Source organism: Myotis yumanensis, unplaced genomic scaffold (assembly GCF_028538775.1).
Source record: "Myotis yumanensis isolate MYYU_CA2020_CCGP unplaced genomic scaffold, mMyoYum1.0.hap1 SCAF_18, whole genome shotgun sequence".
Taxonomy (NCBI): domain Eukaryota; kingdom Metazoa; phylum Chordata; class Mammalia; order Chiroptera; family Vespertilionidae; genus Myotis; species Myotis yumanensis.
In genome coordinates, this window is record NW_027223769.1 from 14,006,787 (window position 1) to 14,019,792 (window position 13,006).

Sequence of the window (13,006 nt, forward strand, 5' to 3'; positions counted from 1 at the left end):
TCCTTCTAGTTGAAGAGTCTCTCCTCAGCCAGCCTTCCTGTGGTTCTGGGTGATGTCCGTTCCGTCTTTTAGTTGTATTTTTGAAGTGGTTGTTTGCGGCAGCAATCTCCGGTGTTTACCTATGCCGCCATCTTGGTCTCTCTAAAGAGAACCCTTTAAAAGGCATCTGAGCCCCTGCTCTGGAATGGGAACTGTGGCTCAAGGCTGATGAGGACACCAGCACAAATTAACCATATCTCAAGTGGGCAAAGGACCTGAACAAACATGTTTCCAATAAATATATACTAAAGGCCAACAGGTATCTGAAAAGATGTTCAATATGACTAATCATTAGGGAAATAAAAGTTAACACCACAATGAGATATCACCTCACACCTGTTAGAATGGGTATTATAAAAAAGGTAAGAGGTAACAAATGCTGGCAGGGATGTGGAGAAAAGGGAACCCTTGCGCACGGGTGGGAATGTAAATCAGTAGAGCCACATTGCAAGCAGTATAAAGGATCCTCAAAAAAATCAAAAATATAAGTACCATATTGTGGCCTGAGTCAGTATTGAACGTGTCTGAGAGTTGCAGGAACAGTACTGGTACTCCTCATATCTAGAGCAAAACTCCAGTTTTGAAGTGAAATTAGACACAAACGACTGTCTACCTGAATTTCTGCAAAATCCCCTGTGTGTAAGGAAGTTCAAAAGATGGCCCTTTCTACACCTCCTAACCTAATAACAGCTTTTCCCCCTTCAATGCCAATATCAAAGCTAAATTAAAAATAGATGTTCAATTTATTCAATTGTTCTTTTCCAAAAAATTCACCATCCTCCCTTTCAGAGCATTCTGCGATACCTCGTGGGACCCGGGAAACCTCAGGCTTCTTAAAGCTCCGTCTGACGGCCTCTGAGCTGCACGGGAGCTCATGCAGACACTCCTCAACATCTTGGGCCTTGCTGTGTGCTGCTCTCCCCCAGCGCCTGGGCTTCTCACAGAAGTGTGCTGAGGCTGCTCCTGCAGCGTGGACACAACTGAACATCAAACGGCTGCAGCTACGGAGAGAACTGCCATTGCTGGGGTGAACACACCTGCTGGGTGACACTCACAGGAAGTAAATAGGACACCAATAGAAAGCAGACAGCAAACAGAAACAGACAGGACACAGGAAGCAGACAAGAAGAGCTCCTTTCTCCTCCAGCCTTCTAGGCTCCCTCAGGGCTCCTAGTCACAGAGGCCAAGCCAACTGGCCAAGCTGAAATTCAGTTTGCAGCCTCCCAGCGCCCACATCTGTCAGCAGGTATGGAAGGGTGGGTTTGAAGCTGCGAGACAGTAACTTACCTGGCACAGTCCGTCTCTTAGGCTACTCAGAGACCACGCACATTGCTCTACACATTTATGAAACTCCATACATCAAAACAAGTCTACAGCCCCACCAAATAAGATGCAAATATCCTTCATTCGAAAGATATTCTTGCCCTCATCCCAAAATGAGGACTCAGTAAGTCCCACAGTCATAGATTTACCCTTGAGCCGTGTGAATTGCTGCTCAAATTCAGTCACAGTTCCTTCTGAATATCCTGTTATCTAAAGGCTAAATTGTAAAATCAACCTCCAACAAAATTGTATAAAATAAGGGAAAGAGAGGCCAAAAAAAGAGACCTCAACCCAAACTCATTCCCAGGCCTGAGGCCCCATACTCAGGCATCCGCACTCTCCACCCTCATCCCCACATCCTTCCACTCTCATAGTGCTCCAGATCAGGCCCCATTGATGTCTCTTAATTCCTGAACAACCTGTCCTGCCTTAGGGGCTTTGTGTCCTTCCGAGTTTGGAACTATCTCCACCTGTCACCCATCTTCACTCAAGTTTTGGCGTGAGTGGCACCTTCTCATTCAAGTCTCATCTCACGAGTTACCTCCGCGGTGAGGTCTCTCCCAACCAAACTCAAATTGTTCCCACACCTACCCAAATATCCCCCGCCTCCCTCAGCCCCAAGGAGCATTGTTAAATCTTCCCACTATTTTATCCATTAATGTTTTACTTGTCCTTCATGAGGGTGAGGGCCCCAAGGGTCATGTTCACCATTACATCCCTATGACATAAAGATGATCAATAAACGGTCAAGTAGATCCCCAGCTTAAGGATGGTGGGTTGAATCTAGCATTAACTCTACTCCCTCCCAAATTTGCACTAAAATGACATTAAAGGGTTTTTTGGTTGTTGTTTTTTTTTAAGACCTAAACTCACAAAGACAAAGAGAATGGGAGATAAGTCACAGTTTAGAATCTGAAACTGATGTACAAGTGGAATCCTCTTAGCAAGTTCAAGAGAGCAGGCTCCTATGAGGTAAGGGGAAGACCCAGGAGAGCCTGATTATTCCATGGAAAGTCTCGGGCTCAGGGAGACTGAAGCTCTTCAAGGATAGAAACGGTTTGGGGCTCAGAAGGACTTGCAAACACCATTTCTATCGCCTACTCGTTTCCACTCAAGCAAAGCCCTGTCTCCAGCCCGTTCAGTTCCAAAGTGTAATCCAGGTTAACAGCCCCTTCTCTAGGGGTTGTTCTAAGATGGTGGTGTTGGGAGTGCCTGGCCCAGGGAAGGTACACCACCAATGTCATTTAAGAGCAGGTGATGGGCCAGGTCGGCTCACCTTGGAAAGGAACTGAAAATGGCATCACTCAGTAGGAGGTCCAAGATTTGTAGCCAAAGCCATCTCACAGCCGGACCCGCACACTCCCAGACATTTCTTTTTCCCCACCAGGCAGGAGAGCCTCCCAGGGAATCAGCTGGCCCTTTGAGAACCAGGGATCAAGGGCATTTCTAAGCAGCCAGAAGACACTACAATCACAGGCTATATTTAACCTGCTCTTAACTTTAAACTGGTTAACTACCTAAGGTCCTCCTCCTGTGACATTCCCTTAAGCAAGTTCTAGGGACAGAGTTCCCGTCCAACTTAAAGCTGGGCTTCTCCAGGGTCACCTCCCACCCTCACCTCATTCCTACACTGATACTGCTGGGAGACCCTTTGCACCAGATTCTCTGCAGCTCTCCCCATGTAGCTTGTGTTCCAGGATTTATTCTGCTTCTCCATATAGGGCAGCAGTTCTCAACCTGTGGGTCACGACCCCTTTGGGGATCGAACAACTCTTTCACAGGGGTCGCCTAAAACCATCGGAAAACATATATATAATTACATATTGTTTTTGTGATTAATCACTATGCTTTAATTATGTTCAATTTGTAACAATGAAATTGGGGGTCACCACAACATGAGAAACTGTTTTAAAGGGTCGTGGCATTAGGAAGGTTGAGAACCACTGATCTAGGGTCTCCTGGGACCAGCAAAGGGAACTAGGGTTAGAAAGGGGCAGAACAGGACAGTGGGATGAGAACCCTACAGGAATCTTGCCAAGGGCCAGGATAATGCTCCTTAAATCACTGCCTTGCCTGACATTGGCTTTGTTGTAGCTTTTTGGATCAAAGCCTGAGTAGCCAGGGAACTGAGCAAGCCACAAGTAGGCGAAGGGAAATGAGTCTATCATTGAGACCTCCTGCCCTTCCCAGGCATATGGTCCACCCACCCAGCCAACATTGATAAATGTAAGGGGAAGTGACTTCTATCCATCTGGCTACAATGAGGGGATTTTACTCATAAAAATCTCATCATAAACCGAATTAAAACATCACATATCAGATGACTCTATATTTTTAGTTTTTACATGATGTCCCTGTATACAATCTACTTTTGCTGTTTCATTTACACCCAAAATATATTACTTCAGACACTTGGGAGAAACCTCTTGTGTTACAAATAACGGACATTTTCATTTAGTTATCATCAAGAAACCAATCACAAGGATTTCAAGTAAACTGTGCGTTTATTTGCATTGGGACTGCAACAGAGCAGTTTCCAGTGAATATGCAGAACTGCAAGGAAATGACAGAACAAGGTGAGGTGTGAATGGCAGGTTCTTATTTCTTCCACTCGTTCTTGTCGTAGTCCCACTTGGCAGAGAAGCCCTGGATCGGGCTGACCTTCATGTCGAGCATCCTCTTGGTCTGCTTGGCCACCCACTCTTCTTCAAAGGTGTGCGGGATGGGGCCATACACTACAGTCCAAAACAACGACATGAGACAACAGTATCTTGACTAGTTGTTTCTAAAGTAATGCGCTATATTGGTTAGGTCTGCTAAACATACTGGCAAGCAGGTCAGTGAAGTCATCTGCCACTCAACACCAATGCCTATGCAAATGCACTGGTTTTGAATTCTGGGCACTGACAAGTCTTGATAGTTCCAAATTATTCCTTTGTACGTTAGCAATTAAACACTTAAGCTAAAGTCAGAATGTTTTCTCTAAAGGACATAGCTAATAGGGTTATAGAGTAGCACAGAGGATAAACAGAGCCAAGGTGACTTGGGAGAGGATCAAAGATATATCCACAATCAAACCGCAAGTACAAGATTATTATCTACTCAGAATGGGAAAATACCTATTCTGCCTGGACATACAGAACACAGAAGAGGCAGCACTAGGATGGGTAGACAACTCCAACACTGAGCAGAAACTGTTAGGTCTTCTGACCCAGAATTCTAGTTATTGAGATGCAGTCCCTAAACAGCTAAAACAGTCCTTTAATGAGTAAGTTTTCTTCTCTTTTTTACTACATCACCTGATAACTGACTGGTGAGCAAATATCTACTGAAAATGTGGTGTACGGTACAAAGTAGGTAAGCAGTTCACTACCATGCAGGTATGGCTCACCCTGAATGGGATTCTGGCTTAGCCAGTTTCACAAACCTGATCAACAATCCTGGGATGGAACCTAGACTGGAGGACACTACCTTATGTGAAGGCTCCCCCACCCCAGACCACTCCTGGGAACTGAAAGACGAAGGTGTGCTGGCTAACTCCGGCTCTTCTGTTGCTGGGGGCTTTTCACCTGAACCATTCCAGGCACACAGCCTCTAGTTTCCACTCTACTCACCAAAGCGCTTCTCCCAGATCAGAATGAGAGCAGTGAAGCCGATGAAGAACATGGCCGCACCCACAACTGTCTTCCATTCATTCGTGCTCCTGTTCATTTCAGCAAAGCTCTCGTTGAACTTAATGCGATACACTGGGAGCATAAAGAACAGCCATTTGCAGGCGTAACAAGCTACAGAGACCAACCACTCCCTCATCCACAGTGCTCCACCATTTCTCCCCACAACACAGTGAAGGATGAACATGGAGCTGAGAAATACAACAGAGGCCTGAGGCCATAATACACTCATGCATGTACACACACAAGCTGTCACACGTGCACATAAGGGGTCACGGAGGTAAGAAAATGCACGGAGTTTGCTTTGGGCAAAACAAACGATAAAAATTAAAGAAATGAAAAAAACTGAAAATCTTCCATAGAATACAGTATAAAGGTCAATTTAGTTATTTTCATTCCCCTTTCCTACCTGTTTTGCTGACCTTATGTCAATCATTTACAGTAAACCCAGTCCCACCCAGCAGAGGCAGAGATGCTGCATCCACATGCTACAGACTCAACTGACCCAAACTTAACTGTTCTGCATCCATGTTCATGCTTCTCCCCAGATGAGGTCCCCAGCCAGCAGACCACAGAAACTGGGCCCTGGAACAGCCCCACAGAAACACAACACACCGAGCCTCGGTGTATGCTGGTCTCTGGGCAGCACGCCAGTGCTCATAGTAAAAATGATCTCTCACACACTGTACCTTACTTCCCTTCAATACTCACATTCAACTTTTTCATCAATCGATAGACTATTCCAGGGGTTCTTCTCCTTCTCTTTCAAAGCCTTCTGGCTGGCAGAGAGGCTCTTGACGTGGGCCACATCAGGCAAGGGATAGTCACGCCGATCAACATAAGCCGGGAGAGAAAAGTCTTCACTCTTCACAACGCTCCCTAAAAAAACAGTGGATAAATATTTGAAAATTCACATAGATTCACAGTTACAAACCAGGTGGTACTTTCTAAAAACCAAAATAAGCACATGTATGCACACTCTGAAAACCTGTCATCCTAAGGGGCTGCAACCACTGTTTCAAATAGCTAAAGGACTATCATATGGAACAGGAAGCAGAATTGTCCTGTGTGGCCCAGCCGGCCGAATGAGGATGGTAGGTAAACAGTTAACAGTAGCAGGTTTCATCACAGCAAAACAGAAACCTACCAGGAGCAGCTGCTCAGAGAGGCAGCACTTCTTGGAACTAACAATAGTCACGCAGAGGTAAGACAAAGGCTCCCAGGGTTCCCTGCCCTAGATGGACACTGAACTAAAGAAAGGCCCTTCTGCAAGTGACTCAAACTAATGAAGAACAAAAACAAAACTCATAAAAGAAGTGTTTTTCTCACATCAATGTTTCTCTCTGTCTTTCCCTCTCTCATCCACTCTCTCTAAAAGACAATGGAAGCCCAGCCAGCGTGGCTCAGTGGTTGAACATCGACCTATGAACTAGGAAGTCATGGTTCAATTCCCGGTCAGAGCATATCCCCCGGTTGCAGGCTCAATCTGCAGTGTGGGATGTGCAGGAGGCAACTGATCAATGATTCTCTCTCATCATTGATGTTTCTATCTCTCCCTCTCCCTTCCTCTCTGAAATCAATAATAACATACTCTTTAAAAAAAACAATCAATAGAAAAATATCCTCGGGTAAATGTTAACAAAAACAACAACAACAAAGAAGTATTCAAAGTTGAGAAACAAAGACATATGAAAAGATGGTTACTGCTTCACTGTTTGTTATCAGGGGGGAAAAACACCTGTATCCAATACAGGTTAGCCAGCTCCTTAGAAATGTGTATCACTGAGCCATTCATTCACCTGTTCAACAAATGTTTATTGAGTATCTGCTATATCCTAAGTGTGATTCTAGACATCTGAAATCATTAGTGAACAAAGCATAGAATACCACCTACTGGTGACTACATGCTCAAAATGGGAAACAAATAAACATAACAGACATGTAAATTACAGAGCATGTTAGAAAATAAGTACTCTGGAAAAGAAAAAGAGCAAAGGAAGAGAATCAAGAGGATATATGTATAGCAGGAAACAACTCACTACAGGAGAGAGAAGATCCATGTGTTCAAAAGGAAAAAACAATCATGTACTCATCAAGTCACAGAACAATATCAGAGTTGTTTTTTCTTTTTAAAAATGTAAATCATGTATATATACTCATATAAACACAGAAACCTCTTGGCAAAGTAAATTCAAGTTGTTATCAGGAGAAGAGGAGAGGATGAAATGGGATTTCTGCTCAAATAGGAAGACATTTTAGTTCCTTAAAATAAGCATGTACCCATGTATTACTCAATTAAAGAGGGGAAAAGTTCAGATAGCAGAAAAGAATATTTTAGTTTTTACTTAGGGTTTTCCCACAGCTAAAAGCTGTTTTTTCAATTCTATCAAACATCTGCAAGGTGTTCCAAATTGATCTAGAACAGAGGTTCTCAACCTGTGCGTCGTGACCCCTTTGGGGGTCGAATGACTCTTTCACAAGGGTTGCCTAAGACTATCAGAAAACACATATATAATTACATATTGTTTTTGTGATTAATCACTATGCTTTAATTATGTTCAATTTGTAACAATGAAATTGGGTGTCACCACAACATGAGGAACTGTATTAAAGGGCATTAGGAAGGTTGAGAACCACTGATCTAGAGGTATGAAGTCCTGCAAAAATGCTTTCCTTCCATTAGCTTAGTTCCAATGGTTAAAATCTCCCATATCATGTTAATAGTAAAATAAAACAGTCAACCTAAAGCAAAGCAGTATAATTTCTCTAGATACTTATCTTTGTCACACAAATGACTACCACTTTTATATTTTTACTTAATCTTAACCCAAAAGGATCTGATATGAAAATGGCTAGAATTACTTCCCAATTTTACAATTCTAAGATTCTATTAAAATGATGAGTGAACTAAAAATAATGGCTGTATACTAGCACTCAGCTTACACATGAATTATTAAAAATACGCCTAGTGCCCAGCCAGCGTGGCTCAGTGGTTGAGCGTCGACCTATGAACCAGGAGTTCACGGTTCAATTCCCGGTCAGGGCACATCCCGGGTTGCAGGCTGAATCCCCACTATGGGGCATGCAGGAGGCAGCTGATCAATGATTCTCTCACCATTGATGTTTCTCTCTCTCTCTCTCTCTCTCTCTTTCCCTCTCCCTCTCCCTCTCCCTTCCTCTCTGAAATCAATAAATATATATTAAAAAATATATATGCCTAGTGGTGTCATAGCCTGTATAACATTGTAGCACAATGCATTACATATCACATTATTATGTGTGTTGTGGTGATGCTGGTGTAAACTTACTGTGCTTCCAGTCTTATATAAAAGTATACATGTACAGTACATATAATACTTAATAAATGACTATGTTACTGGTTTATGTATTCATTATACTGTACTTATTATTATAGTGTCCTCTTCCTACTTAGAAGTTATCTGTTAACAGTATGCCATGTTACACTGGCAGAAGCCTCATACGTCTCGAGTTTACCATTCTTAATTACGTCATTTTCTATTTCACTCAATCTCGTGTTGTTTTGTTCAGTGACATGCTGCACAGGCTTGTAGCCTAAGAGCAATAGGCTATGCCACACAGCCTAGGTGCTAAGTAGGCTCTACCATCTAGGTTTGTAAAATAGCCTAACGACATATTTGCCAGAATGTATCCCAGTTGTTAAGCGGGGCATGACTGTAAATGCTCATAACCTAGGAGCACTGTAAGCATAATACTGCATTTTCTAGAACAAGAATGGCCAATTTGTGATCTCAGATCTGCTAGAGGTTCTTTAGCACTTGGGGCCTGACCTCCAGTAAATGGAGGGGGGCAAGAAGCAAAGATTAACATACTAAACATTCCTTTTCAAAAGAGAGAAAAGGGTTTGACTCAGTGGATAGAGCATCAGTCTGCGACCAAAGGGTCCCGGGTTCAAGTCCGGTCAAGGGCACGTATCACAGCTGTAGGCTCCTCCCCAGCCCAGGCCCAGGCCAGGCACACGCAGGAGGCAACCAATCGATGTGCCTCTCTCACATCGATGTTTCTCTGTCTTTCCCTCCTTCTTCCACTCTCTCTAAAAAAAAAACAAAACAAAAAAACAAAAAATCAATGGAAAAATATCCTTGGGTGAGGTTAAAAAAAAGAGAGAAAGCTCTAGCCAGTTTGGCTCAGTGGATAGAGCATCAGCCTGCAGACTAAAGAGTCCTGGGGTCAATTCCAGTCAAGGGCATACTAGTATACCTCGGTTGCAGGCTGGGGACGTGTATGGGAGGCAACCAATCGATGTCTCTCCACATCAATGTTTCTCTCTGTCTCTGTCTCTCCCCTTCCCTTCCATTCTCCCTAAAAATCAATGGAAAAATATCCTCAGGTGAGGACTAACAAAAAAAAAGAGAGTAAATGACCTGACTTCTCTAATGGACTATAGTTTCCCCCATCTGCCTACGGTGTGCTAGAGATGCAGCAATGAGTAAGACAGGCACGGTCCCTGGACTCAAAAAACTTGCACTCTAGAGCAGTGGTTCTCAACCTTGGCTGCACATTGGAATCACCTGGGAATCTTTTTAAAATCCTGATTTCTGGGCCTCATCCTCCGGAAATTCTGTTTCTTTGTTACTAATGTTGTTGCCCCACCCCATAACAAAGAAACAGAATTTCCAGAGGATGAGGCCCAGAAATCAGGATTTTAAAAAGATTCCCAGGTGATTCTAATATGCAGCCAAGGTTGAGAACCACTGCTCTAGAGGCACCAACAGACAATACTCATATACACACACATACAAACCCACAGTATATAAGTGCTCTAAGGAAAAACAAAGCAGGGTGATGTACGACAGAGCATCTTTAGAACAGGTGCTCAGGAAAGGCTATTCTAAAGTAACATTTGCATGGAGGGAGATGATTAGAGGCAGCCTCCCACAACTCAGGAGCTGAGGCAGGAGGGACCAACCTTCTGTGTGTGAGGAAAAAAATACTGTACCACTGACAGCTGGGACTTTGAGCAAACAAGGAGGGCTGGTTGGGCTCTTTACTTGAGTATGGTATAATGAGATCAGAAAGGCCAACTTCAGATCTTCCTTTAGGTATGAGAAGGCACTGGAGGGTTTCCAAGAAGGGACTGATTTGATCTTACTTCCTCACCAAAAACAATAGCTAAGAGTAAGTCATAGCCAATACCACCATAAGGAGATAGAAGTTGGCTTCTTATAAAAGAGCAGAATGACCAAAGGTAGATGAAGGAATTTGGGGGGTGATGGAGATGTATGTCCTGATGGAGTCATCGTTACACACTGTGTGAGCTTATCAAAATCCCTATTTTACTTTCCATAAATTATACCTCAAACTCAACAAACAAAAAACTATCAGCAAACCAAAATGGAAATAAAATGTGATCTTTGTCATAGGGACCTCTTAGGCTTTTAATGAAGGTGTTTCTTTCTGTATGTATGAAACAATGATTTTTTCTTTATTACTTACTTGTTTAAATAACAGACATTTCAATAACACTCTTAATAAAATGATCTGTTTGAGAGTCTGTATCCATAGTGTTATCCTGGGCAATAAGGAATATAGAGAAATTTAAGACAACAGTATCACTAATTAAAGGACACAATTTCAAGAAAAATTCACATATAAAGCAGTTCAGTTAATAGAAGTTATGAGTTATTGATCCCCTAGATACATAAACCTTGCTTTCCAAGTTCATCATCCATCACTCAAGCCTTGCAATTGACCCTCAGTAACACACCTTGCCATGCTGACTCACATTTTGTCCTTTTGCTTCCTTTCCCTCTGCCTGGAATGCCATTCCCCTCTTGAATGTGAGGTTAAACCTGCTAGTCTTTCAGCAAAGCAAAGCCTCTCCTCCAGAAGCTTCCTCTGAACTCCAAGCCAGGTTAAACACTTCTCCTCAGGGGCCATCTGTTACTGAAAACACTGTCTGCATGTATCTGTCCCTCTCCAGACTGCAAACATTCTTGTGGAAAGATTCCGCATTTCATATTGGTTTTATTCTCAGTGCCTGACAGTGTCTGGCACAAAGAAGATGCTTGATAAGTGCAAAACTGAACTTGCTATGTGCCGAGCACTGAACTAAGCTCTTTACATATATTTCAGGTAAGAAAACAGGTTCCTAAACTTAAGTAGCTAGTCTAAAACTAAAATGAGATTAAACCCAGCTCAGGCAGGAAGCCCAAGCTCTTTCCCTTCCAATGCCCCAATAATGTAAACAGTATTAAAGGTAAGTGATTGGAAGTTTTTTGGAGGGGGAGGAGGTCATTAAAACCAGGTACAGTGAAGAGGAACTCTTGAAAGGGGTGGAACTTGAACTTGAAAAGGAAAAAAGGAGAAAATATCAGTAGAAGCAAAGACCCAGGACTAGTATTCAATGATTCATAAATAATCTTTAATATAGAACTCTGTATCCCCTGTTAAAATATTTATCCCCCCCCCCTCCCCCCCTCAAATCCCTCAACAGCAGGATCTTGGCCATCTGTGTTTGAAACCCCAGCACAGGGCCTTACACATAGCGAGAGCAAAATGAAATTAGCTCAGCCTACTTAAAAGTAAAGTTAACTTACCGTGTGCTCGTGCACACACCGAGGTGGAAATTGCTCGCTTGCCAATCAGGCTAAATACTCTGGTTGTCAACATTCTGAAAGATAAAAGCGTACACCTTCTCTATGAATGAGGGCAAACACCCACGAGGAACGATTCTTCTTTTTGCCCCAGTGCATTTTCAAAGTCAGTGCAATTCTTTTGTTTTCTTCTCCCCAACATACATGATCCCTTCATTACTGACTCTGAATTCACAAAATAACCTAGGATAAGGTTTTTCTTGGTAGTCAGCACGTCTTTATGGAACTTCATTATAAACCAAATGCCATAATATATACGAGATTCAGGCAATTAGTAGAAAACTGGCTTCCTTAAAAAACAAGAATTATAGTAAGGACACTGAAAAAGCTAGAAATAGTAAAGCACTGTGCTGCCAGGATGGGCTCCATTGTTTGGAGGGAAAGGGTAAGGAATGGCTCCGAGGAACGGTGGCATGTGCTGCATTCCACTTAGTATTTAGGACGGGAAACCCGGGAGAAAGGCTGCAAGCACGGTCCTGGTTCAATTCCAGTCCCTGCAGATAACGGGTGACCTGGATGACCCACGCCTCACTCGACCCTTCCTGACTCAGGCCTATCTCCCCTACCTACGCTTCCTTTAAAATTGGACCTTTTGGGGGGCTGTTGCCAATGAATAGGCTCCCCAACACATTCAGAAAATACCCCAATTAGGGCCGAATAAACAGAAGCATGACGTCAGAACCGAACTTACTCCCGTATCGCTTCTCTTCTTCCCCCCATTGCCAGGCCGCGTGTGGGTGGACGCTGGACGCCTTCCAGACGGGGAAGCGGAGCGTCTCTACCCGAACCCCGTGAAACCCGGGGAGACCGTGGAGACATCGTTGGAAGGGGTCAGAGCAGAGGCTGCAACGCAGGCCCCGGGCCGCTCCCGGAAGGCCAGCAGGCGACCTGCCCCTAGCGTCCGCTTCCTCGACTAGCGGGCGCTCCAAGGTCAGAGCCCGAAGCCAGTCCGCGGTCAGGGCAAGGCGGGAGGAGCCGAAGGGAGGCTTCGGAGCCGCACATAGGCCGCGACCCGGCGGACCCTTAGTCCGGAACCCCCGCAGTCCAGCCTCAATGTCAACGGGTCTGAGGGCCAAACGCCGCTTCCTGCTGGCGCCGGGCCGCGGGCATTCAGGCCCGATGGCTTCCGGCCCCCGACCCTCCCCAACCTCCCGGCGGCCCGCCGCTCGCCTCACCTGCCGCCTCCGCCGACCAGCCGCAGCCCACCGTGCCCGCCGCGACCGCCCTCTACACCCGGGTTGCTCGCGACCGGAAGAGAGCGAGGCCGTGCCGCAGAGCACCACGGGATCGTGGAAGACTCCACCTCGCGCCCGTCAGCGCTAGAGGTCACTGAAGAGG

The 13,006-nt window shown here is 44.4% G+C and overlaps 1 protein-coding gene across 1 annotated transcript; it reads right to left on the reverse strand.

Annotated features, from left to right (window-relative positions):
* Positions 1-3,847: 3,847 nt before the first annotated feature.
* COX4I1 (cytochrome c oxidase subunit 4I1) lies at positions 3,848-12,953 on the reverse strand. Its single transcript, XM_070398650.1, has 5 exons — positions 12,844-12,953; positions 11,612-11,685; positions 5,745-5,912; positions 4,977-5,108; positions 3,848-4,097 (listed from the first exon to the last, which is right to left on the reverse strand). The coding sequence occupies exons 2-5, from the start codon at positions 11,682-11,684 to the stop codon at positions 3,961-3,963; spliced, it is 510 nt and encodes a 169-aa protein (XP_070254751.1). The 5' UTR covers position 11,685; positions 12,844-12,953; the 3' UTR covers positions 3,848-3,960.
* Between the last annotated feature and the right edge of the window lie 53 nt (positions 12,954-13,006).